The 27426-nt window shown below is 34.1% G+C and overlaps 1 protein-coding gene across 2 annotated transcripts in view; it reads left to right on the forward strand.

Moving 5' to 3' along the window:
- Ten-m (teneurin transmembrane protein Ten-m) overlaps nucleotides 1-27426 on the forward strand; it is a 231416-nt gene that overhangs the window by 40978 nt on the left and 163012 nt on the right. For both annotated transcript variants that reach the window (XM_076116239.1, XM_076116237.1), the window contains exon 2: nucleotides 2971-3015. In XM_076116239.1, the coding sequence (XP_075972354.1) occupies nucleotides 2971-3015 (45 nt within the window). The remainder of the gene's footprint in view (nucleotides 1-2970; nucleotides 3016-27426) is intronic.

The following is a 27426-nucleotide window of genomic DNA, read 5'->3' on the forward strand; positions in this document are numbered from 1 at the left end:
TAGAAATATGTAAATCTTTAAGTTTTTGATAAATAAAAATGTGAGTCCTAAAAATATTAATAAAATTACCATTGTACTCGAACGTGAGGGAGTGTTAAAATATATTTACGTTCTGTGATTAAAAATGATTATCCTATGTATTAGGGCTTATTACTGTATATGATTACAACAACAAAATCTGGACATCTATTAAAAATATTCTTTTATATATTAGAATGGCCCAGTATCATGAATATCCTTGAGATTTCCCACAGAGGCAGTTCTGTTCTCTCTCACACTCTCTACGTTTTATCAATTTCTGTTTAACCGTTTTATACCAATGTCAAACCTAAAACAAACTCTACCATCAAACAATATCGACAAAAGCTGTAATCAAAATAAAATATAAAGTAGCGGAATCGACAACACGTAGTAACACCGGCGCCGTCGCGTGCTGAACAATATTTCATTAGAATTTAAATTTTGTACTCAAACGTCGAATTGAACTTTTCATCAGGTTTAAAAATGCTTTAGTGTTTTATAAATTGTGAAGTGAAGAATGCACTTATAGTGCATGGATGAAAGTAGGTGATTTAATGCATTTGTTGTCGTAAAGTGATAACATTTAAATGTTAATACCAGTTGTACCGTGGAAGGTGTAATAACCGAAGGTATATGCTTAAAATATGTTTTGTTGTTTGATGTTTGTCGCATGTGATAAAGAGCTAGCATATTACACTTTATTATACGCATAATATCACCAATTAAGTATCAGAATATTAAAAAACGGGATCTTTGCTTGACAATGATTGTTTTTGTTTTTTTGACCGTGTGTGAGTTGTCTGTTTATTATCATAAGAATGTATGCTTGTAAAACATTCACGACGCAGAATCTATTTTAATTACACTCTCTTACTTACTAATAAAATTATAATTAAAAACTTTTTTGTTCGTCGTAATAGTAGCAGGCTAAGTAAATTGACCTTTGCTTAACACATTACTTAACTCCAAATCACTACAAAGAATCACTTCAAAGCAAATCCCGACACTCGTGATCAACATTATCTTTAAATCTATCCAAAAATGTCCTGTTTCAAAATATTTATACTCACAAAGAATGTTACTTCGCTCCCTGCTCCTGCTGTAAAGGACAAGTCGTGATGATGCATATAAAGATAAAAGTTAAAAGACTTCACACGGTATTGAAGACTAGTGTTGTCTCCCGGAGCCTCTTGAAACACAATGGTCCCGTATATTTGCTTCCGATGATATTGTCTTTTTTGTTAAACCGTAATATAATTAAAATGCTTGAGTAAATCATGTTTAAGATTGATTGAAAGCCGTTTTATTACGATTTTGTTTATAACTCAATACTAGAATTTGTTTTGTTTAATCTTAATGTTACCTACTTGATAAAAATGTTAGTATTGTTAGATAATTTTCGAACTGAAGTAGAATTGCTGTCGCAGAGCACTAAACAAATAGTATTAAAACGTTTGTCATATAATAATCAGGAATAACTCGTTTCCTAGAAAAACTTCTCAACGAATAAGGAAAACCATATAACGAAACAAAGACAATGTCTCAATACACTACACAATTGAACATGTTAAATTATTCATAAAATTATTAAAAACCATCTCCATAGATTTAATATATTGACCCTACTAAATTCAAAGCGAAATGTCTATCGAAAGAAATAAAAAAGAAGCTCAAAGACACATCATAGAGCTACCGACCTTAGTCGACCTCTTTACGACTTTTAAAAGGACCTTTTCTCCTAATATGCGTACGTGAGAGAGCCCGCAATGGCCACGATAAAGAACACCCCCTACACCCCCTGTACCCCTACCCGCCATGGGACAGCGTGGTCAAAAATATAAAGGCCCGAAATGAAATTCCTAGCGGCCCATAAAATATAGAGTTACGTCATTATACGTAAAAAGACGACTGCTGATTTTGTGGCAAAAGTTTCCTAGCTTTTTGTCATACGATATTTTTTAGGTAGCGATACCTTTGAGAAGTGAATGACGTTTTTTGGTGGATTCGTGCGGCTGAATAACGACTTCTGTCCTAAATATGGTGACCTAGTTTTAGCCCGTGGACTAACGAGCGTGATACGGCAATCGGCGGTAACCTTTTAATAGTAATTAACGTGCCGATGAGACGTTTGGATTAAACATTTTTATTTCTGACGTTTATTTCTTTTCATCAATCAACTGTCAAAGATTTCCGAGGCTTTACAACGGCTAGACACGGCTTAACAATCGACTGAAATCTAGGTCTTATTGCGGCAATAAGTGGCTTCAAAATTATAACCAAAACAAAGCTATGTATTTTTTCTTTTGTTTTAAAATTATTGATCATTTATATTGTAAGTACACGTTTTTACAATCATACGTGCCTCGATGACTTGAGAATGGCTTTTAAATTCCTTAAACAAAGCCCGCGGAAGACGTCATTACATTTTAAGGAGTCCCAGATTCATATCTAATGTCGCGTGACGCCGCGATATACCTTGACGTGACATTATGACGTTTACGACCGACGTTTTTATTTACGACCCTAAATAAATAGAAATAGAATCCAATTTTGATTGAAAAAGATGACACGTGTCGCGCTATTCCTTGAGACGAAAGTTTCTGTAGAATTTTGTGCGTTATTCTTGAGGTATCAAAGTACATATTTGTACGTGATGATATAAATCATTTTGTGAATGAACCGTCCCTATAAAGTATACTTATAAAAGTGTTTAGATGGTTAAACATGTTTTATTCTTGTACGTGACGTCACGATTCTGTAATGCTCGTGAATGAATTTGTTTGTAAAATTCCACAAAGTTTCGCTTTGCGGTCGTAGAGCAGACTGTTCGCTAACAAATGTTTTGTTACCCTACTTTCGGGAGGGCAAACGTAATTTTGTGTGAAAAAATGAATGGACTCAGTGTTTTGAAGGTTGAGTGATGTTTAATGTAGTTTTTTCTTTTTTCAGGTGAGTCACAACAACATGGGGATGATTGCAGTTATAGTTATATAAGTGAGTATTAAGAAATTATATAATTATATCAATACTGATAGCAACTTTGAAACGTCCACATTACATGGAGTCTTTACTTTTGACTGATATGTTCGTCAGTTTATACAAAGTAAGGTATCATTTTACTGCAAACAATAATACAATAAATCATAACGTAAGTAAAAACTTAAGTTTTATATGCAAATTATGGTGCATCGAAAAAGTAGACCATAGTGTGCAGGGTTCAAATCCCTATAGTACCGTCTAAATTGTAAATATTTCAGGTTAAAAGTCCCAAAAGACCAACACCAAACTCACAAGTCTCAAACTCCTCTTTTTAACTAAACAGCACTAATAAATAAATAGAAACCACGCGATATCCAATTAAAGCTGTAAAATGCAGGTGATAGTTGGTCAGTTCATTCCGTATTTATGTCACTGTGGCCTTCGGATAGATGGGTAATTGAAATGTTGCCATGTCCTATGAATCGATAATAGGATTCGTATCGAGATCTCGCCGTACTGTATCTACCAGTTTGTGTGTGCTGTTACATTGTAGTTGGTGGCAATTGAGGTGATAGATGTGTAAGTAGTATAGGATGTTGAAAATATTGGGAGAGTAAAAAATACTATAGTTACTTATAGTTAGGTTATAATGGGATAATTCATGATTATAAACGATGTGTAGGCCATAAAATGGATGGAAAAGAAAAGAAAATACTTAAAATATAGCGCGTATAATCCAGAAAAAACAATGTCTATTGCGGCACTCATTGCTTGTATACAGGGTATGTCTTAAAATATATAAACTACAGATGCTTATCAAAATTAACTAAATATCTTACTTAGGTACTACTTGATGTCAAGAAAACTTTCACGTTGGTTATAGTTTTACCTCAAAGGTGCGATGATGTTTTTTTTCTGAATAAAATATATTAGGTTTACAATCAATTATATCATTTATATAATCCAATTATGTACTTATATGTAATTCATAAATATTGCACTTCTTATCAGTTTCTTGAATTATAAAGAGATCTTTCTGGAATCACACCAAAATTCCGTCCTTATTTGTACAAACAATGCATGATTGTATGTGACTGTGTTATTCCATTGTTCTCGATAACCTCAACGCGTCATCTCAGAGTATGTAATGATGGTTTATTCTTACTTCTGTCGATGACAATATGCTCTAACTATGGGACTTTACCTACTAGAGTCATTGAGTTATATTTACTTCAAACTACCCATTGAAAAATCGCTGTTCAAAACGCGCATATTGATTGTAAATTTTTACTTACTATTTTATTTCCCCGAAATTTGCGTGGTAGTCCAGTAGTGAAGGCGTATAGGACAGAGTTACTTCTCATTTATTATAAACCTACTTAATTTTCATATTTCGGTTCTGAAAGTAGACTCAAGAATTATTATTTCAGTACTATGTAACGTTAACTACGATACATCTAACGATAATTCGATGCTATAGTTCACCTACCTCTCTTATTTTCCACAGCGGTAGGCAGAAATCAAACAACGCCACTTGGTACGATCCTTACAAACTTTCCTTGCTCCATTCTCATATACCAGAGACCTAGAAACACCACTTACTGAGATCTATACATCTACATACATCTTGTCATACAGAACCGCCGGTTTCGAGTGCACTTAAAAATAAAATACTTTTATAACAAAACTTTCACGTAAACTCATCCATGGGATACTTAAAAAACAAACTAAGACTCTATAATAAGAGGAACAAGTTTCACCTCTACAGCTGTTTCAATGAAATTGTGGAAATTCCTTAGTTTGATTATACTTGGGTAAAAACAATCCACTTGCAGAATTTCAAGGAGTTTGTTTGACTCTTCAATAACTTAATTAATGCTTCGCTGTATTCATTTCTGGACTGTTGTTGTCTTAAGCGCGGTTTTCTGTGCGTTTGTTTTTACGTTTTTTGGTACTGTTTGTGTATTTGTTATAAATGTATTTTAGATTTTTGAACAGCTTTATTTTTAACTTTATTACTTACTTATCACTTTTACGTAGAGGAAGATAGAAACCAAAGTTTATAGTATTATACATAAAGTTTAGAATCAGTGATATTTGTGATTTTATGTTTCCGTTAACTATGCCTATACGTTAATAACAATTACGATGGAGAGATTCTTCTTAGAGAAAATCAGTTCTGCATCCACATTGGTAATAAAAATATAAGTTTGTAGAGATCTTAGTAAATGGCGTTTTTGGTCTCATTTATCCTCAATTCAATGAATTTTCATAAAAGAATAGAGACTTTCAGAATCTACAATTTACATCTAACCTCAAAACATGTCTTGAACTCCAGTCTTAACTATAAATCGTCACCTATCTAGCTCGTAACATAACAACTGCAACGATATTTCATCTCTCATTGCATACAAACCTGTTAACTAATCACATTTGCAAATTACGTCCATTTGCGAAACGGACCTGGAACACAAACTGGGACCCAACTGCCTCCCTTGCGCGACTCCTATTTACAATTCCACTCACATCTCAAACTGTCCGCATATCATCTGTCCTTTTCTATACACTACTTTTTTATATCTCTGTCTCTTTCTCCTGCATTGGATTGCAGAAAGCCGATTCGAAGGTACTATTCTCACGTTTTGTTTCGAGACTGAGGTACTGATTTTGAATGCCACATATGAACACGAATTGTTCTTTGGAAATGCGATTTTTGGATTTTCTTTTGAAATGAAAGTCATTTTGTGTCTACTTTTGTTAGGTTTTTTGTTGAACTTTATGATAATAACTTTACTATAGTTTGAAGTCGCTTTGCCTGATAGTCAAGATTGTACTCATAAAACCTAGTTTAGTTTTAATTATCTTGTAATCTCAAACCCAACTACTATTTAAATTCCTAATTTCAATATCCATATCTAATTATAATGTAAATTCTAAGATACAGGATCCCGAATAAAGACATGAAACAAACAATAAATTGCATTGATCGGCTTAAAAACTACATTGAACTATAATTATATTTGTTGTTGTCCCACTGCTGGGCAAGGGGCTCTTCCCAAACAGAATAGGGATTAGATTCCACTACGCTATTCAAGTGAAATGAATTAACATTAGATAAACAAAAATAAAACACTCTTATATCCACTACCAAGATACCAACTTTCGAAATCGAGATCCTCACTTACAAACTCGCCTCACGATTCTGATTCACTCATCAATTGTTTATTACATATAAAAATTCGACTCGTCCCGATGGTCACGACACTCTGAATACATAATAGCAGGTATGACCTCACAGCTCGACCCTGAAGGATAATACTGCCGTAATGGAATAATGGATTGTAGACAATTTGGGTTGGATGCGGATGGCAAATAGTTTGTGGCAGAATGTTTGCCTAAAGATACTTAGAAATGAGGTTTTAGATATCAACTCACCGTTTAATAACATCCTTCGCAATTACTTTATATTATTTTGTTCTCATTACACATTTTTTTTATTTAATATATTGTCTATTTCTAGAAATAAGTGTCCTGAATTGATGATTTATAGAAGTAAGGCAATCCCTTTCAACTGTCCATAAAACTATTTGAATATGAAATAACTAACTATTTTTTTTCTAAAATCATAATAATAAGGACCCTCTATCGAATTCAAATGGTTGGTCATGGCAATGCGATTATTGTGCTTGCGATTACTTTGCTGCCAACAGTTTGCCTACCGAATAAACTCCTTCCTTATCTAAATAGTGTGTGATGTTTTGAATTAAATTTGTCCGAAACGTTTGAGAACGGTTATAATTTAAGATATTTATACAAATACATTCAATATTCCATATTTCTATAAATATATAGAAAGTATTAAACTAGGTCAGTCCCGATGTGATCGTTCCACATTCAAACTTCGAAAATAGAACTGAATAAAAATTAAAAATAACCGGCTCCAGTTTCGATATGAATCAATATTTTAAATGTGGAACTGTCAATGATTTTATTTTTAACGTGTTTGCGGCCAGGCTGTTACAGAAGCTTTTTTTTTATTCTCGAGAGAGTTTTTCGTCGTCTTTTGTTATGATCAGTATTTGGTGTTTATAAGTTGACATTTAATTGTATTTATGCTATGTTAAATTCAATTTTACGGGGGTATGATTGGTATGTTCTAAGTCCTAAAGAGAAGTTATGTTATTTACACTTCAACTTACTACTAAACATTTCCATTCACTATAACACCGATCTGGGATATAAGTTTTGACCACGGTCACCTTCACGACAGCTAGAAACAGCAGTACAGCACAGTTTCAGGCAAAGCCCGCTATGTTTCTTTATTTTTGCAAAATTTTGTATTTATTTGTGTTTTATCATTTAATTTTTCATTCCAGTTGCTAACACTGGATCCATGGAGATGATCTGATAGTGAAGGTATTGGACTTACCACCTTAATCACTGCTTGTACAATACACAGCACTTAGACAGTCCTTACCCTGGCATTGAACCTGTAACGGAATGCTTAATATGTAGACAATACTGCACGAGACATGGTCCTAAAGTATAAAGTAACCTGCTTATACCCACGGCACCGCGCGGTTTTCCCTTGAAAATAGCCTATGTCATTCCCCTGGATGTAACGTATTACCTTGGTAAATTTTGACCAAATCGGTTTAGCAGTTTTGAAGTGAAAGAGGTTCAAAAACATTCTTTATTTAGCATGGGTAAGCTTTAAAACGTGTATCCTTTAAGCCAAATATCTGAACCGTACGTTACTCTGACAAATAGCACATTAAACCTCTCGCGCGTTGATTTAACACCAGAAACTTACGCACAAAAGCCTACCCTAATAAAAAATAGAACCACATAAAGCATGTAATTATATTTTTTCTCTCGCCTCTCGAACGCAGGAGTCGTTTTCATTCCACACACCTTCGCAAAATATGGTCTTTCATAACTCCCCACAAAAAATCCCCTGTAATTTAATGCTTCCCCTGGAAAATAATATGTAAAAATACGCGCTTCTACGGCCACTTTCGGCCCGTTCCGGACAATTTCGGGCCGGTGCGGACCATTATGGGCGCATCTTTGGCGCCGTTATCTTGGCCCTAGAAATAAATCAGGATATTATTTTACCCTGGCAAAGTATTATTCTTCATATCTAATCAGTGAGGCAAGAAATATGATATGATACGGAGCAGAATTGTATTTATGTGGTGAGGGTTCTCATAAGTGTGGGTTCGGCACGTGCCCGGAGTGCGCACGATTCATTGCGTATGTTACCTGCTTAGTAGATGGTCGTCTTTAATGACACCGCTTTATTTCTTCTTTATTGCTTTTATGGCTAAAATATGATGCTCTACTGTCTATGAGACCTAACGGGTAGTGTATGGCCGTTGGAATTTTGAATTAAAATGTTTATAGGTACAACTTTTAAATAATTTTAAAAGCAATTGATTAAGCCTCTTTTATATGGAATGAATAATAGAAAATTGTTTTTCCAGTTTGAAATTGACCCTGTAGGTACTTTCTTTTACTTTTTTCACCAGTCTGAGAAAAATGTGTGAAAATTCCGCATGAGTTACCTGTCACTAAAAAAATACCAATACCCATGCTAATATCATTAATGTAGCAGTAGGTATTTTCAATTCTGACACCGAAACCACTGACACCATTTAGATATAAATCAACCGATTAAGATATTATAGAACCTTCCTTACTTTTCAGGGCTAAACAAAGTCTAAAGCTTGTCAAATATATAAAAAGTTACACGAACTATTCCTCCCTACAGTTTGAGTTACTCATCAGTGAAAGTTTTCAAATTTCAAAGAGCTTGAAAACAAGCAGCTGTAAAGCAAAGACCGCAGTCACTCGGTACAGACAGACAGACAGTTTTAATCAAGCAATCTCGTCTTTAATCAAAAGGAAACTTGAATAACATAACACTTAAGTGAGAATTGAAATCGCTTTGACGTTGAGGAATAATCAGTGAGGTATTTGTATTGATCTTTAAATATTATAAATAGGAAATCAAAGCTAAATCACTGATGTTTGTTACAACAACAAACTAACCGATTTCGATCAAATTTGGTACACAAGAAGTTTACAAGAACTTTGACACATAGGACATTATTATGTTTTACCTCGAAAATTCTTTACCTGGACGAAGTCACGGTAAAAAACCAGTTGTATATAAATATGCACACTCCTAGTGCATATTTATATACAACTGGTTTTTTACCGTGACTTCGTCCGGGTTTGTTTACTACATTTTCTTCAATAAACATGAAATTCCATACATCTCAAATATTTAGTATCTTTATTACATTTCGATCATTTCGTTCGTTAACGCGTTTTTAATGTCTTCAGTACACAGCGGCGAGTTACGTCACTACACTAGCCGCGTAACTCGATACTCGATTAGAAGTCTGTACGATAAATAATCGATATCTCGCTACGACTAGTTTTAATTGAATGTTTTAGTGGTAGTTGAATTATTTAGTTCATTTTCATGTAATTTATTGGTCTTGTTTCGTAATATGACGATTGTTGTACGAGGCGTAGCCAGAAGAGTATGATATACAACTACTATTCTAGATCATATTTGTTTTTTTAGATGAGGTGTCTTGTCGCGTAATTTTGTTGTTACCAACAAAATTATATAATGCGTCAGATGAGTATTTAAATTTATTTATTTTTGATTTAAAAATGTATTTCATCTTCTCGCAAAAATCGAATGACAGAAAATATTTTTTATTAGAATAGTGTCAGCTATAAATCTAATAATTTGAAAATTACCATTTTCGTAGCAAATAAATTGTAATATTAGTCAAATAACGATGATAACTATAACTATCTTGCATAAAACTGAAATTGATCATAATTTATTTCGAGAACCTGCAAGGTTTCATGCTAATAAAATTGTATTTCAAATTAGGGTTATTCTACAGTCAAAAAACTCTCAGTAATAAAAATACAATCTAGACTTGAAGCCTTATAAATTGAGCTTTAGTTGATTGTCTGAGTTATTTTTCTTGAAATTTTTAGCAGTATTTTAAAACATGGTACAGTTATGAGCAAAAGTATGTACCTTCTGTCAATTGTATGTTGTCATTTACAATTGTACGTTTTGTGGTTAAATATTAATTTATTTATTGCTGTTAGTCAAAAAACCACACGCAGTGATTGTAAAATCACTTAAAAGTCAGTAAACCGCAGTAATTTTACTATTTTTAATGCTAAAAATGCTATTGAAAAAATCCAGTTTGTACATATTATTGTTTCTGACTGTATATATAACTAAATAATTTGTAAAGGTTAGATGAATAGAAAGCCACACAAAGCCCCAGGATTACAAAACTGATTCTATTTCAAGTCGCTGCAATCAACGCTTTCTTGAAATTTAAAAACAAATGTCTCTATTTTTGGAAGAATAGACAAAGAAGCTACGATTTTTTACTTTATTGATGTTTTTGAACTTTATATAGACATACTTTTGTTATATTGAATCAAAAAGAAGACAAAATCAAAATCAGACCACATTTTTTGCTTTTCTCTACAAATGTTTGATGTTTATTAGTTACATTTAACTGTCTTGCTAATAAACGTCGTCCTCTAAATATGTAGTTAAGTGTTTTGTCTTTTTCACTCATATACAGTTTACTAGTGCTTGAAAGTGATAAAATACTTATCAGAACTTACACGACGCTTATTCATAAGAGAGTAAGGATAAAATAGTAGCTTGTGTTTGATCCAAAATCATAATGACCCTCAATTATTTTTTTTAAGAAAACCTATTCAGTCGTTTACTCCTAAGTTTGTAATAGAAAAATAGTCTTTTACATTTATAACATTAATTAATATATGATATATAAGTGGTTTGCAAAACCACTTAAGCCTAGCTTCATTATCGGCTGTCTACTTTTTGGCACAAGCCTTCGGGCGGCGAGGCTACTTGTCAATAAACCAATTTAAAGGTTGCTTACCTTATTGATCGTGTATCGCACGGTGAGTGCAACTATCTGAGCCTCTTTATAGCCTTATAGCCAATAGCTCCAAGTTATAGTATAGTAACTTATACTCACTGCTCCGACCGTAGAAAATAGTATTTTTTGCCTTGGTATATATTACTCTGCCTAGCTCTGTTGAAATTGGTAGTGATTTATATTGATTAACAAAAAAACAATGACCAATCCTGTTTGAAAAGATCAAAGATGTATGGATGTGAATGAGGCAACGGAAGTTTGTAAAGATCTACCAAGTGGCGTTCTTTGGTCTCTGCATACTACTATCGGAAAAAGGCATGATTATAAGTATCTGTGCAAGTAACAAAAGAACAAACAAACTTTTACACAATGTGTACGGATAGCAATTTACAGTTTATTTAAGTTTCACATTCACGATATAACTCTACCTGAAAAAGTAGTAAAATATTTGAAAATACGTGCATGCGTAAGCAAACCCCATGCATTAAAAACCCATAAAAGCAAAACCCATTAATGAAACCCCTTCATCAGACAAACACTATAAATTGGAAAACCCTTGAACCGTTACCAAAAACTTGGGAATCGTCGAGTCATTTAGTCAGTAGTAATGCAAATCTGCCATAAATTGTCCATAAGACTGGCTAGGGTTAGTTTTCGATAGTCCCCGTTCGGTGTTCCGTAACGATTTATAGAGGAACTTTTAGATGGAAAAAGTTGGTGATCCCTGTCTCTTTAGTACGTCCCGCGGGCAAACGTTCTAATATGTACTGTCAATTGGGTAAGTGCGTCTTTATATCTTACTACCAACTCAATGAGTTATAGTGATCGGATTTCTGAGGAACGTCTCTTTAATGTTTACCGAACTTAGAATTAAAATTTCGTTACATATTAGTTCTTTTCTCTTGAAAAGATCTACAGCTCTACAATAATATTTATCAGTGAGTAAGAACTCTTCCTATAGACTATATTTTATTGATTCCGGTTCCCTAAGTTGCTGAAATAGGGAATCAATCTTTAAATGCATTTGGATATGCGGCAAGTCAAATAATATTAACGGAATCATAAAACAAGTTATGACATCATACTAAGACATAGTAGATAAAACACTGGAGCTATAATATATTTATCATTAATAAAAGCAAGACAGAATGTTCCGCTCAAGAATTTCTCATATACATTTTTATACTCTCACTTCGTCTAATGTGAGTCTTCATATTTTCCCATATTTATCGTAGCTGTTATCTGAACAAGTCGCGCACAGTACACGCTCCCAAATAAATTCAGTCTCTCAGCAAAGAACACTAAATAAGCCCCCAACAAATTACTTCTTCAGTCCCCGAAGTAACTTACATAATGCTGAAACAGTATACTTAAAATACTTGCAAGTTATCAAAGGAAAATCAACTTTAAAATGAAAGTAATAAGTCACAATTCTGTCGCAGGCCCGCGGCGGCCAAGATAATCTTGTTGGGGAGTCATTTTTGACCAATTTCCCTCGGTATTGAAAATATTTTATAGAGGCCGACATCGCAAAGTCACATAGGGCCCGATAGGCTTTGTATGGACGCCGTACAACGTTGTTTTGTTCATTGTTTTCTATTTAAGCGACGGAGTTATGTAGACAAAGCTTGTTACAGCGGCCATTTTGTGTGAAAATCAATTTTACATAATAACACGCTCTGCTGTGTTAACAGTTCACATGATTATGGCATTTTTGAACAAATACGTTAGGTATATTCGCAATTAACTTACTAAGCTAACTAAAGCGCGAAAAAGATCAGTTATGAAAATAGTAATAAGCAATAGATATCGTATGTATGTTTGTATCCATGTTTCGTCTTTCTATCTAATGATATTAACATTACAATTAGCCAAATAGAGTCGATAATACGACCGCCAGATTAAGTTTCGTTCAGTAGAAACTTAAACCACTGTTATTCCAAATTACTTAAAGAATAGCACAACCCAAAAGGTGGCGCACAAATTTATTACACTAAAATGATTCATAAAATACAAAAACCATGCCTTTTCCCACCTCTCCAAACATTTGCAACGCAAACAGCTTAAAATAATAAGCATCTTAAAGCTTTCCAAATGAATAAAACGTAGCGAAATAATTAACGAAACAATTTAATTGTACAAACTTTGTCACGGCTGTTTCTACCATGTTTTTTTTTACAGTATATTTCAGTACAATACAAAGTATTTTATTTATATATCGTATAGTTGTTGATTGCATGCAAAGTCCCCGCACTTGCCAGTGTGGTGGACTCAAGGCCTAACTCATTCCCTCATTCAGGAGGAACCCTTGCCCAACAGTGGGACAGTCATGGGTTAAAAAAACAAAAAACTTGGTTTGTTGACATCCTAGCATTAAAGTTTTAAGCTTTAGACATGACTTAACGACTGTAATTGTTTTAATGGACAACAACCGTAACTTGAAGCACAAAGACGTTCAACTCAAATACTATTAACCGACCCATCTATAAAATGTCCTTGTTAAAACTTGCTTAACCCACTGATCGTTTACCGGTGAGCGTAAAAGTGATTAAATAATTTGCATTCGTGCCGAAGCTACTTCGATTCGATCGTTTTATTTAGTTAGCATTGAATTAAATATACATTCTCTGTTTTACGGAGAGCTGTTTCAAAAATTGTTTTAATTTAACTCTTGTATTGTTTATTTGTTTGTTTTAATTGAATAAGTTGTTTGACTTTTTTTGTTTTGAAGTATAATTGTGGAGAATTGTGGCTATGAAGGCATTGGAAAAGTGTACGATTGTTATTGCAAGTTTCAGTTACTTATAGTTATCACATAGTTTAATACAGAGACTGTTTAAAAATGTGTTTATATTTGTAGTATTTCTTGTTCAATTCAAAATTCTATAACAAGTCTCTCTGTATTTTGACTTTGAAAAACATACGGGATTACCATACATACTTGCACAATATCACGCCTTCTATGCGAAGGGGTAGGCAGATACAAAAGAACACTACTTGCATCTCTATAAAATTTCTCCACTTCATTCACATCCGTACATCTTATTATACAGGAATTCAAATAACCCCTTACTTAGTAACATGAACCTTTTTCAAGAATTGAACTTTATCAACATTTTTATGTTTTATTTTCCTAAACCATCCAATGTACGCGCATGATATCATGATCATTTGATCTAAATAACAAATCACTCAGTAAATCAAACACTCTCGTCATTTCCCTTGTAATCGATTCTATTGTATCGTATAATATTATATCGACATATGAACGGGAAGCGAAGATAGCACATTTTACACATTATTCTATCAAGATCTGTTGATATGTGTAATGTGTTCAATTTATAATCATATTTTTATTTTGGGTCTTTTCAGTTTTTATTTAGAATCAACTACAAGACTTTTCATAAATTATGTCTATAGATATGACACTGAGAGGAAAAATAGAAGTAAACAGCGCCACCTAGCGTATTTCACAAGAACTATTTTTCAATTGTGATTTAAAAGGGAATATAAAGGAACGTAAAATAAATAATTTTAAAATACGGGAATTAACACGACTATGTGTGTCGCATTTAATTGCCTTACGTTTCGGGGAAGGTTACACTCAAGCTATATTATACCGAGTGGTTTAAATCGAACAGTTTATTCTTGGACTTACCAAGTCTTTACATATTACATGTTATTTTCTCATTCATCTCACAAAACGTTTTATAGATATCAAGGGTTCAAAACTAGAGGGCCTAGAAAAACATTCTTCAAATCTTCCATCCGGTCATCGACCCCGCTACCTCATGACGCACAGTCTAAGACCAATAAAAGTCTCAATTTAAAACGTCCCCCCATGATATACAGACGCAACTACCCCCATGTGCACACTTAGTTCTGATAACATCTCACCTCACTGCACTTGATAACAAGTATTTTTATTACCTTTGTTATTGTGGCACTTAAAAGTGGTGTTTAGGTTATGTTAAGATTGTGAGTGGATGTAAAATGTGCATTTTCATAAACTGTTTGTATTGACTGCTTAATGTTTAAAATAGGTGCAGTTTTTGAGGTTTCAATGTTCCTGGTTTTTTTTTTAGTTAGCTATTTACATTTTTATATATAATTTATATATAAAGATTTGTAGTTTAGTAGTGTGCATGAAATATAAATTTACTTTTTATTGTAAAGTCACATACAATATTTGAAAGAAAAACGCAGAATAAAGAATGAAATACAGCACGTAATAGGTATTTAAAATAAAACAAACCAAAATTATGTTCCGTTTACTATTAAGATAAGCATATCAAAAATATCTTCGCGTTAAATAGCCACTGTTAAAAACTTTATAGCTACTTACTTAAGCTGCATAAACATGTATCATTCACAATACGGAAGCAAGTGATTAGCTTAAACGAACTCCATTAATTGTTTCTAATGAACAGCAGTACAATTGTCAATTGCTTTTAACTTACCGTACTTAATGAACATATGAATCATAATGAGAGATCGGATAACTGGTTCAAACCAGTTAACAAAACAACATGGCGAAGTGTGGCCAAGAGTTTGTTGCTTTTTTCACCGATTCTCTACCACTATCGAGTATCGACAACCGGCTAGCTATCGAGATATTATGTTGTATGGAAATCAAATCACCGCCCCTTGCGGGGAAACATTTACAATACTTACTTACTTACAATACATTTTAAATGTGCCGAATGTAGAGAATCGCGCTACTGTGAAAACGGCTGTTGCCAGCTGGGTAGCTATCGACACTTTTTATATGAACCCGTTCAGCGCCCCTAGCGTACTTCCCAAGAACTATTTTCTTTAAGTAAATGTCAAATGCTATATAGTCGTTAGTATCGTCTGTAGAAAATCGCGCTAAGGCGGTAAATTCACTAACAGTAACTTAATTATAAAAATAAGTTATATATTGAGCTTAATAAATGTCAAATTGATCACATTTTGGACTCATTAAGCGATCTGAAATGGCACTAGGCTCGCTTCTTATTACATGGTATTAGAATTGAAAATGGCAAGACGTGGGTGTTTCATCACACCTACACTTTCAGGTACAACAACCATGATGTTATAATATATATATGTATTCGTATGTACATCTGTCTATGAAAGAACTCAAAACGTTGATCTCGATTGTTGTCAATTAAGATAAGATATAAATAAAATAAGAACTACTTGAAGGATTTCTGAAGCCTAAAACAAATTGTAATTCATAAATGGGAACGAAAAAAAGTTCAACTGAAACTAAAAATATTTTCGCTTGATGTAACGATGCGATGCAAACTAAAAAATCGAATCGAAAATAAACTATCAGTAAAAACCCACAAAAAGTGGATAGACCACAAAAATCTTGTAATAGGAACCAAACTAAAAATAACGACCGAACCATTCATGTCAATGGGTACACGATTTTTATTACTCGTCAACTTTAACCAACAATTTCTATAGCCCCTACGCTGTTAGTCATACACTGAAGGACAAAAAAGTGTATAGAGCCATCAATACACGTATTACAAAGTGGAGCGACAAACAACGAGCTGTTGTGGCCGAACAACCAACACATGGACGTTATTTTTAAACCGTGTAGAGACATTAAGATAAAGTTTACAGTCCAATGTTCCATCTCTAGTCACACGGATATTTCGGTTTATTGTTTGAAACGGGACAAAGGTTTTTTAGTGCGCTTTTAGAAGCACGCTGCACTCTCCAATCATATAATATTTATGAGTTTTTCGTCGCATTTGAATTTGGGAGGATGAAGTTCCTTTTTTGCTGTCACTGTTTTTGTCAGCCTGTTTCTATTTTGAAAGTTACGGTCTAGGTAACGATTCTCTTTGTGTCTTGTCCCCATTTGATCTGAGACGCTTAAATAAATTACTGAAGAAATCGTTCGCTCTAATTCTTAGAAACAAAATTACAGACAGAGAATTACAGAAAATAAAACGTATCTGAAGTATTCTCGTCTTTATCCCTAATGATATCCAACTTATTTGTTTAAATGGAGACGCTCGAACCAAATTAGAACCGTATCTAGAAGAACGTCTATGAATTGGTTCGCCTACGCGGATAATAACCATTTTATCAAGAGCTTATCTTAATAGATGTAGTGACATTTATCGAGACTTTGGACGGATCAATTTAATTTGGTCAGAGTTTTTTGTTCGATGTTATCTAGCCACCAACGCGAGTCGCCGTCCAAGTGTACCGGCGTTATAATGTTGTGAGTTAAGTGTCGTGTCCCATGGGATGAAGCCGTGATTTTATGGTGGGTCTACTTATCACTTTTTATGGGGTCTTAGGCGGATGTGGCGAGGCGTTAAATCACTTACTTTCCATATATACCAGATTATCGTCTATAGATTATGTTATTTACATTTTTTCTGCAACCCCAAGTCACGTTTTTATTATCAACACAAAAAATGAGTTTCATAAAAGTCAATATTAGTGTCTTCTTTTACTAAAGGTATCTGTATCACCCTATCCGTTATCTAAATATCATAAAACGGCTATTAGTTTGTCGTCAAAAAGAATCGATAACTTGTAATTTAAGGTGACTCTTATCGATTATATGGTACGATGCAATGTCTAAAAGTAGCAACGTGGTTATTGATTAGTGTTTTAAGCATTACATGCTAGGTGAAATAGAGGTGAAGCGATATTTTGTGTTGAAAGCGAGCCTCAACAATTATATTATTTGTTAGGTAGGACACAGTTTTATTCTTACCAAAGATTCTCTTGAATACTAGAATTTAATGTAAACAATATTGATTGTGTGCGTGAAAATAAGTGTAAGATCATAAACGAAAAACATAACTCGAGTCGGAAATGTCGTATCGAAAATCAGTAGTAAACCAGGTATTGTTAAATAAGCCTATTGTTACTTTACTTATTACAATTTCAGATAGTTCCATTTAATTCTGCGTGTCAATATGTAGCGCTGAATCGGCCACATTGTTAGTACCGAAATTGTTGGCTGCAAATCGAATGCCGGCTCAAACATTATAGAGTATTTTGGTCGGCTTATAAATTGATAATGCGGCTTTAGGCCGCATCCGATGATTAATTGACCCCATTTTGACCTAACAATTACTTCAATTATTTACCTCCGGTGTGTTCGATAGTTTCTCCGTTAATTTGAATTATTTATTTCTTCCTAAATGTAGGTTTAGTTACTGTCTTTTATATAGAAGTGGGAGACACTGTTAATTTGTTTTAGATGGGACAGTTGGGAACTTTTTGTTGGATGATTAGTTCTGTGTTACTTTGGACTGGTAGGTACTGATAAATATATATTTAAATGCGGGTTTCCTGTTAAATGATAAGCAACGCCAAAATTTAGCAATATGCCTGATATATTAAATTACACAAAAAAATATTTTACAAACTCACTAATAAAAGTCGTGTAAGCGTTTTTCATTGTATAACTAATCAGACCTTGCACATAGCAAATGACATTTAAATCACGCTTATCGAACCCCCATACCAGTGAGTCGAGCTTTAAGCAAGGTGACCAACATAACCACTGCGCCACAATCGTAATCAATTGTGCAGTAAACGCCGTAACAGCTAAAGGGGACAGATATGGAACGCTATTAAGCCAGTTATATACCAATACATTGTGCTACTGTATCAATTCAGATAACGTATGTACCAGTTTCCAGTTTATAGACGTAAAGTTTCGTATATAGATTATTTTTTCTTTAACAGACAACTAAAATATGTCTTTGTGCATTATATTTAAGGCCGTTGAGTCACTCAGAGATAAAGTGTCTTCTACAAATCAAGTAAATATTTACCAAAAACATTAAACTGAATTAATCTCGTCAACTTAGGTCACAGATGTCGAGTTTGCATAAACAACACATGTGTCACCATTTCTTTACTTCGCGCAATAAACTCCAGTTCATAAATCACGAACAGATTAAGTTCTAACTCCCCACGAACTATATCAAAAGCCCACATTGGAAGAAGCATCAAACAATCCGGCTTCCCTTCAAGTATACAACTCAATCAAATTTCAACGTTCCCAGATTATTTGCTCGTGTAAAACAAACAAAATGACATGGAGTGTATCCTATCCACTTGACCTCATTTCTCCCTAAACTGTACCTTCATACAGTCGATCAATACGCCGACAACGTAAATAAATCACTAAGTTTGAGTTCGCGATACGCCGTACGCCATGAAATGTAGAACAGACAGATCCAGTATTACAACTTTGAATTACTCCCTCGAGTGTAATTGGAACGATGGGATCGCAAATGGTTATACAAAAACGCGGCGAAATATATTTCACGTTAATATTCACATGTTAAAAGAATATAAATCGTGAGCCGCTTACCAATGCAAATGTAACGTAGCCATCGCTGTGTTAATCCCAACAGTTGAAAGTATTATAATATCGTGTAATATACGACCTATAGAACGTCAATGAAAACACTAGGGCGTAATACGAAACACAACTTTTATTTTATCGTTCCCAATTGAGATGTAACTTTTTCTAACAGAAAACCTGATCATTTCTGATTGGATTTTTTATTGACAATTTATTTCATTACCTATAAGATAAGTACTTTTTGTACGACTTCGTCTTGTACGAAATTATAGGTCCTAACAAGAAAGCCTTTCAAAACTTTTTACTTTGTGATTTAAACTTCTGTCAGATTTTCACCAAGCGTAGATCTTGCAAGGGGGTTCATCCAGATTCCTCTTTGATGTCAGATCATTACAAAGGTAAACAAGAGCCGTCTAATTAGCGGTACATGAACGTAACTCATCGATTTTCGGTTAGCACTGACTAATCCACTAATTTAGTGACTGGTGCCCTATTAATTGAACATCTCATTGATTCGTTGCTTTAATTGTGTACATAGTCGATGTTGTCGCATTAATTTTGGGACACTTTCATGTAAGAAGATACACGTGGTTTATTCAGCAATATAACAAAAACAAGTTTCAATATAAGACTTTAGTTATGAAAACAAAAACTAATGAACGTTGAATATTCACAAATGGCGTAGAAGAAAATATTTTGTATTATTCCCACGCAATCAAGCATTGTTAACTCCCACATATTCCAATGTAACAACTCACAACAACTTTTCATAATTTGCGGTTATTGTACCTAAGCACAAAACGAAATAAAGGTGTAACATACAACTGTAATAAATATAGCAACTATGACAGTGATCGATTGAGCAATCCGTCAAATAAAATATTAACAGAAATAAAAACAAGTCCGTACAACGTAAAACCAGTAAATTCACCTGATTTTTAAATCTCGTCACAACTGCGCTGTCCAACGACATAGTGAATGTCCCGTGGAGTACTGGAGGCCAATCCTGGTCCCTCGAGTGGCATGCCGTCACTCTGCGTGGCCCGTTCGACGCCATATGTGACCGCGCCGGCGGACAAACATTCTATCTCCGTAATCGTTTTAAATAAAATCGAACCGTCCTGCCAACTATATAAAGTTGAAACTTCATTGAAGTAACAACGCGAGGGTGGGTATGGGGTGAACTCCCAAAGGCGACGTACGGCACAGTGCTCATCATTTCCCCATTGTCTCGTTAGACAAAAATCAAAAACAAACACTCGGTGTAGGGATTTTCGGATCTAAGTTTCGGATGACTCGCAATCATCGCGTGTTCTGCGTCTGATTGTGCCTCAGGGATTGAGAGGTCTATAAGCTGTCAACGTCCAATTCACTGTGGTTAAATTACTTATTTATCATCGTAAAGTCAACAGTGTTGACAGGTTTTACGACTTTTGCAGCGGAATAATGTAAACAAACTTGTTGAGATTATACTTTGTCTGTCCCCTGTATATTATACGTAGTATAACTATGTAGCTTATAATTACAACGATTACCAAAATAGAAAGACCGAGCAATTGCTTATCGTCCCGTAAACTTGTTCATTCAACAAACGGAAATGACCGAACACTATGGTGGTCGTAAACAATAGACAATCTGTCAATGTTTATCTTTTACTCGGATCGTACATGAGTACTCAATCTTGAGGAAAGAGATCCTAAAGATACATAAACAAAGTTTAGTATTAAAACCCATAAAATAAGAAAAATAGACTCAATTTCGTTCACTATCGCTAATAAAAACATACACAATAAAGAAACTTTTTTTATGTTGTATCTGTTTGCATGAATCATATGTGTTAGCGCAATAAAAATCCATTCAAATATATTCTAGTCTCACAAAATTTATTAGACAAGCTGTTGTCGCGAGTTATAGAGTTTCGCACCAAATCCAATCACTAAATCAACTCAACGGTGAATTTATTTTGAATATGAATTTGTTATTCTTATGTTCTTTCCCATTTTGTTATTCTGATATAATAAATAACGGCAGGCGCTAGCGCGTCAGATATTTCAATAGCTGCTCCTCTATTCTTCTATTCATCCAGTATATGCATTGAATTACTCAAGATTTTGCCATGTTTTGGATAAATGTAATTCTTTCGTGGAAGATTGCGCCTCCGCGGAGTGGCGCGTCTGCTACGTGACCACAATATCTAAGTCTCAGTTGTCTCCAGCCACTCTTTTATGTCTATCATTTATTGTTCCGATACGCAAACGTCAGCGTTTGACAAGTACAGTTGATGTCGAATAAATTGTCGGTAAAATTGTACGTGGTGTGAGTTACGGCTGTGGACGGGCCCTTCCACTCCGCTGTTTTGCTCCGGACCGACAGATTTATCGTTTGCTTTGTTTTTAGAAATTTTCGCCGTCACAAACGTTTTCCCTCCACATCGGAAACGTCTATTTCCATCTGCATTTATTTCTTCGACGGAAAAGCCATCATTAAGAGCCGGTCTGACAATTTTCTGCTCTTAAATGTAGCAACGCTCGGAAACGTAAATAATACACCCCATATTGAAGATTATTTCTAATGCTCAAACTCGAGACGCAATAAACTAGCGCCATGATAATAAAAATGTTCAGCTTATCCCTCGTGTTCCCGTTGTAAATTTAAACGGCGATGCGCGAGCGATTCTAAACCTTAGCGCATTTTATTAATGTCACGATAGAACATTTTAATTTTAATAAAACTGAACATCGGCACGCCCGACCTATTTGTCAACCTTCTTTACTTTTGCTGGCATCAAATCATACAGTCTCACTTTGCGTAACTACAACACTAAAGGTAGCGAGGCCGGCTCGGCGGGCGACAGAAAGCGTACTTTTTGATTAGAACGCTAAGATATAAATTCGCACGATAATCCACGTCCGCTCTCGTATGAAATATGAAATCCCCGAAGGACGCCGCGCTGGATTTAAGCTTTTCTCTTTAAAGTAATAAAGGTGTGTTTTATTTGAACTGCGACGGATTATATTTGGGATTTGGACGGCGAAACACGTAGGCGAACCATCGCTCATGTGACAAATTTCTACGTTTGCCTTAACGCGGGCCACCGTGTTTAGAATATTATATCTGAAGTAGGGACTTTGGGAAGTCATATTGATTTACATAAAGGAAAAAAGGGTGTAGAATTCTATACAAATGAAATAAATCAAGGAAAATGTACGACATGTGAAAGATGAAATAATTTTATTACTTAAATAGCCATCTTTTTGCTGGAAACTAATTTATAATTCTTTATCATTTGGACATATAAAATGTATGAGTATAATGCATCCTGTTTAGTATTAGATACGGGTAAAAACCGTATCAGTTAGCTGTCGTGGGCGTAAAGGGGATTTAGAGGTTAAACCATAGGGATTCCCGTGACTGAATACCTGAATTGACCGCGTATAAATCAATCGTGGTCTCCGGTGTGAATTTGCTCCCACAGTTGCTATCGAAAAGCCAGAAATAAATGCATTTACAATCATTGCGTAAAAAGGATATATTATTCCATGCAAATGGTTGGTTTAACACAATGTTTTGTTTGTTTTGTTTTATTTGTGATGTTATTTCTTGAAGGAGGAACCCCCACGCCATCAGTCGCATACAAAAGGCAATCGCATCCAAAAATATTGATACTTTCAATCCCAAAAATGCAAATCAATGGTTGATTTACATAACAGCATAAACGTAATTGCGTTCATCCGTATATCAATACGCGACGTCAACATTCTCTGGGGGTGTGCAGTAACGATTGTCTACATGTCTATTTTTTGCAACAATTGTAACCGCCCCCCTAGGGAGGAGATTTGTCAGTTCGTTTATGCGACTTTGTCGAATTCAAATCGTAGTTTTCCTTTCCACTAGTAACGAACCGCTAACAATACGTGCGGAAAGAGAATTTTGCGTTTTATTCTATATATTTTTTCATCGTATACATTCGGGCAGTCGACGTGATTCCGCTAGGTAAGCAACCCGCCAATTGTATATTTATGAGTTCACTATTCGTCTGTATAGAATTTTTATTGTAATTTGTGAAGTTAAATCTTTTGGGGATTAGTTCGCGGAAAATTGAAAATTGGGCGCTTATGATTCATTGTTGGACTTTAAATGTATGCTTTGTGCTACAATCAGCAGACTTTACAAAGGGGTTTATGTACTTCTGATTGCTTGGGAACTGCCGTTTAGCTTTTGTGCTAAAAAGGCCGCGGAAAATTAACGCTTGCCTCTTTTAGACTATGATTTACTTCATCGTAGGTATGTTTCGTACAGAGATTGCTCAGTCTATTTCTCAGTATTGACCAACTTGATATATCACATCCTTTTTTATTGTGACATTCAATGTTCGTTGCCTACAATTATGGTTTATCTGTTGATTCATTGTGTCATGTCAAGGCTTACACGATTTAATTTAATACATTAAGCAACTTTTTCACAAATGTAAGTTGAGTCATTTCTCCGCTTATCCTTGCATTCCTGAGTGATAACCCCAGACCATTAAATCACAAACAAAATTCCCAACAACAAAAACTATTTTTGTCATAATCATGAGTCAATACTTTAATTATTGCATTAACAAAGCTCTTTTTCATTTAAAACAATATTCGTTTCATTAAAATTGACCGGTCAAGTGTTATCACCGCGGACGTCCTGCACCGACCCGTTATCACCTATTTTATCACCCAAAGAGGAAACAGACAGTATTTTTATTTATGTTAGTCCCCCACCGCCTACGGTTGCTACTGTTATTTGCTACTGAAGTCTAGAATATCCATGATTTCATTAAACGAATTAGTTTTGCGTGATTTTATCTGAAGGACGAACGTATTTGGTGCGAACTTTAGCAAAAAAAATATTTCTGTGCAAATTAGTGGTGTGCCACAAGGGACTACACTGGGACCAATACTGAAACTGAGTGAAATAAGTTTAAAGTTTTGTGCTTCATCAAAATTGTGCTTCGTTGCCATAATTATTGCTGAACGAGTGATTAAGCTAAACAATAGACTTCGATTAAATGATCAAACGCCGATCGGATATTGATTTAATTTAAAACACACGGTATGTAATCAAGTTAAAATTATCAATTATATAATTAATTAAAGCAAGCTTTGTGAGTCAATTATTTATTTTAATCGATTGTTTAATAGGTTTAACATAATGTGCGAAATTAACAATTATGAATACTGGATTGGATTTATAATTTTGTATTTGATTGTGATTTATATGCTTTAAAATGTTATATTTTAATTGAGAGTGATTGAGATAGAAAGAGAATGTGCCATAGTTACATAGAAAAAAGTGTTGTAATTTGATAAACATTTTTTGAAATAGATATTAAATTAAAGCGTAACTCTTGTCTCAATTTCGTCGGAAACCAGTGGTATGATTAACAGTAAGACAGTAACAACAAAAAAAATATAAGTACAATATATAACCATTGCTTAGTTAGTTCGTTCATAGGAATTATTTCTCATGTCTAAAGCCGCAATGTAAAACTATTTTAAAGCAATTAAACTTACGATACGTGTACATAAATCGCTTATTAACGAGGAGCATGTTCATTAACTGTTGTCATGTTATGACATGACATGGCTGCCACGGTGTTCTATGGTGTAAAGTTGTAAACCATGGGACTTTCACTAACGGTTAAATTAAGTGTTAATACTGTGGATAATTGACTTTGTGTTAAAATTTATATTTTGTAAAGCTCTTATTTTCTTGCATTAAAGTTATTTATGTTTGGATATAGCTGTTGAAATTATATTAGTCGACTAGCTGACCCGCGCAACTTCGCTTGCGTCACATAAGAGAGAATGGGTGAAATTTTTCCCCATTTTTGTAACATTTTTTACTGGTACTCTGATCCTATTGGTCGTAGCGAGCCTTCCTCGATAAATAGGCTATCTAACACTGAAAGAATTTTTCAAATCGGACCAGTAGTTTCTGAGATTAGCGCGTTCAAACAAACTCTTCAGCTTTATAATATTAGTACAGATACCCGAACGACAATTATCGTACCTCAATTTTCTACCACTCTCGACTATCGAAAATCAGCTAGCTGTCAAAAAAAGTTTGTATAAAATCGGATGTGTGCCTCTAGCGGGAACCGTAGAAACTATTTTAGCAGTACGTTTTAAATGTGAAATTCTCGTTTCCGATAGTACCGATTGAAGAGAATCATGTAATCGTGGGAGTCTAACTCTACTGCTCTACTCTGTCTCTCTCTTTTCATTTTTTATTATTTTACCAAAAACAACAGTTTTTGCAATAAGTAGCTTACATATCAGAATTTGTATATTATATATTTACGAAACAAAAGCAGGAAGACATCGGAAATCATCCAATTTATTTACATGTATGAACAATTTTATCATTTCTTTGTTCATACATTATATCTGCGCAAAATCCGCGTCAAATATAAGCCACGTGTCTATCTCCGCTCCCAGATATCCAATAGTGAAGGCTCTAAATCGGGGATATAAGCCGCTTTTGTACCAATCCTATACAAATCAGCAAACATATTTCTTTTCGATATTATCTTGGAGAAAAACATAAGTTTTCAGAACTCGAAATATTCTTGAATATTTACGTCATTATAGTTTTACGTAGAAAAGGTATTAAGCTTAAGCCTTAATATATTTTTATCAACATATATTATATGTTCTTCACCATTCAAATGATTACAGCTGAGAAATAAAGAGTTTTTTTAGTTTTGTATTTATGTCGTTTTCGAAGTCTACAAGTTTTCTTTATATCTGTAAGTGTAGTTGAAATGCAATCAGCATAACGCGAGTCCAGTAATGAGGCAGTAGCAAAACTAATTTTATTTCCTTCCATTCTTTGAGAAGGCCTCTTGGGATATTTGCGTTAAATTAAAAAGTTTCCTCTTTACATCTCAAGAGCACTCCCTCCATGGCCCGTTTATTCCTTTTCGATACTTTTTCCTTAATGATCTTATACGATTACTGTGAGAGCCCGGATTAAAATAAAACTCTGATATGTTCTATTGTGTATAATCCGATCCGTTCCTATTTTGTCTCCGATATTGTATTTGTTTTCCCCGTATTATAAAAGTCAATTATGAGAATGTTTTATGATAGCCCTCGTTCTCGTTAATATCTAACGACGTAAGGGACTTAGTTTAATGAAATAGTTTATTACTGTGAGCCATGATACTTTAACTGGAATCAAAATTAATTGACTCTTCACTCGTCAGGTCGTTAGTTTCATATTCTTTCAACTCTTCTTCTCCAACTATTATGTGAGTGACCGGACTATTGATCTAACTGAATCAGTATAAAGGATAATTATCTCAAACAGCGGGACATTCAATACCGCCACGACTTAGTTTACCGCGTATTTTCTCATTTTTATCTCCGACATTAAAATCATTTCGCGAAGCATTCTCATTGTACTCTTTGTCATGTTCGGAAGCCATATTATTCCTAATTATTTTTGTCCTTTCCTTCCGAGTTCGTTATGCGGCTTCTTTCCTTTTTATTTATTGTCGATAGTATCTCTTTTATTTATATGTACGTAATGCAGGATGTATGAAACGTCTACTTCAAATGTACTCTTTGAATGTTTCAAGTTTTTTTTCTTTCTCATGTGTTATTGATATTCCTTTGTTTGTTTGTGTACCCGCTCTTATGAATCTTCCTCAGAATTCATTATGATTTATTTGGCTTTTTGAAGTTCTGTTTGTATGATTTTATGAAAATGTTCTGCTTTTTTGCGGAGAAACACAAAAACCTTTTTAACATCTTATTCTTCGCAAACATGATAAATGTCTGTTATATTTATTATCTACTACTATTTCTGTGGTCGTTTAATTTTCGATTCCAAAATCAGTAACTTTAAATGTATGTAATTATGGTTTAGCTATTAACAGCTACTAACCGAATCAAATTGGTTAATTGATTGAATCAGGTCAAATATCGACATTTGTGGATTATTGATGGTCAAAGTTATAAACACCAATTGCTAACCTAACTTTGTAGAGTTAACGTTGTGTACAATACAATACAGTTATATTTAGATACTATTTCTGATTTTCAATTTTATTGTAGAGGAAAAATATATGTTATA

The sequence above is a fragment of the Anticarsia gemmatalis genome, chromosome 7 (genome assembly GCF_050436995.1).
Source record: "Anticarsia gemmatalis isolate Benzon Research Colony breed Stoneville strain chromosome 7, ilAntGemm2 primary, whole genome shotgun sequence".
Classification (NCBI taxonomy): Eukaryota; Metazoa; Arthropoda; class Insecta; order Lepidoptera; family Erebidae; genus Anticarsia; species Anticarsia gemmatalis.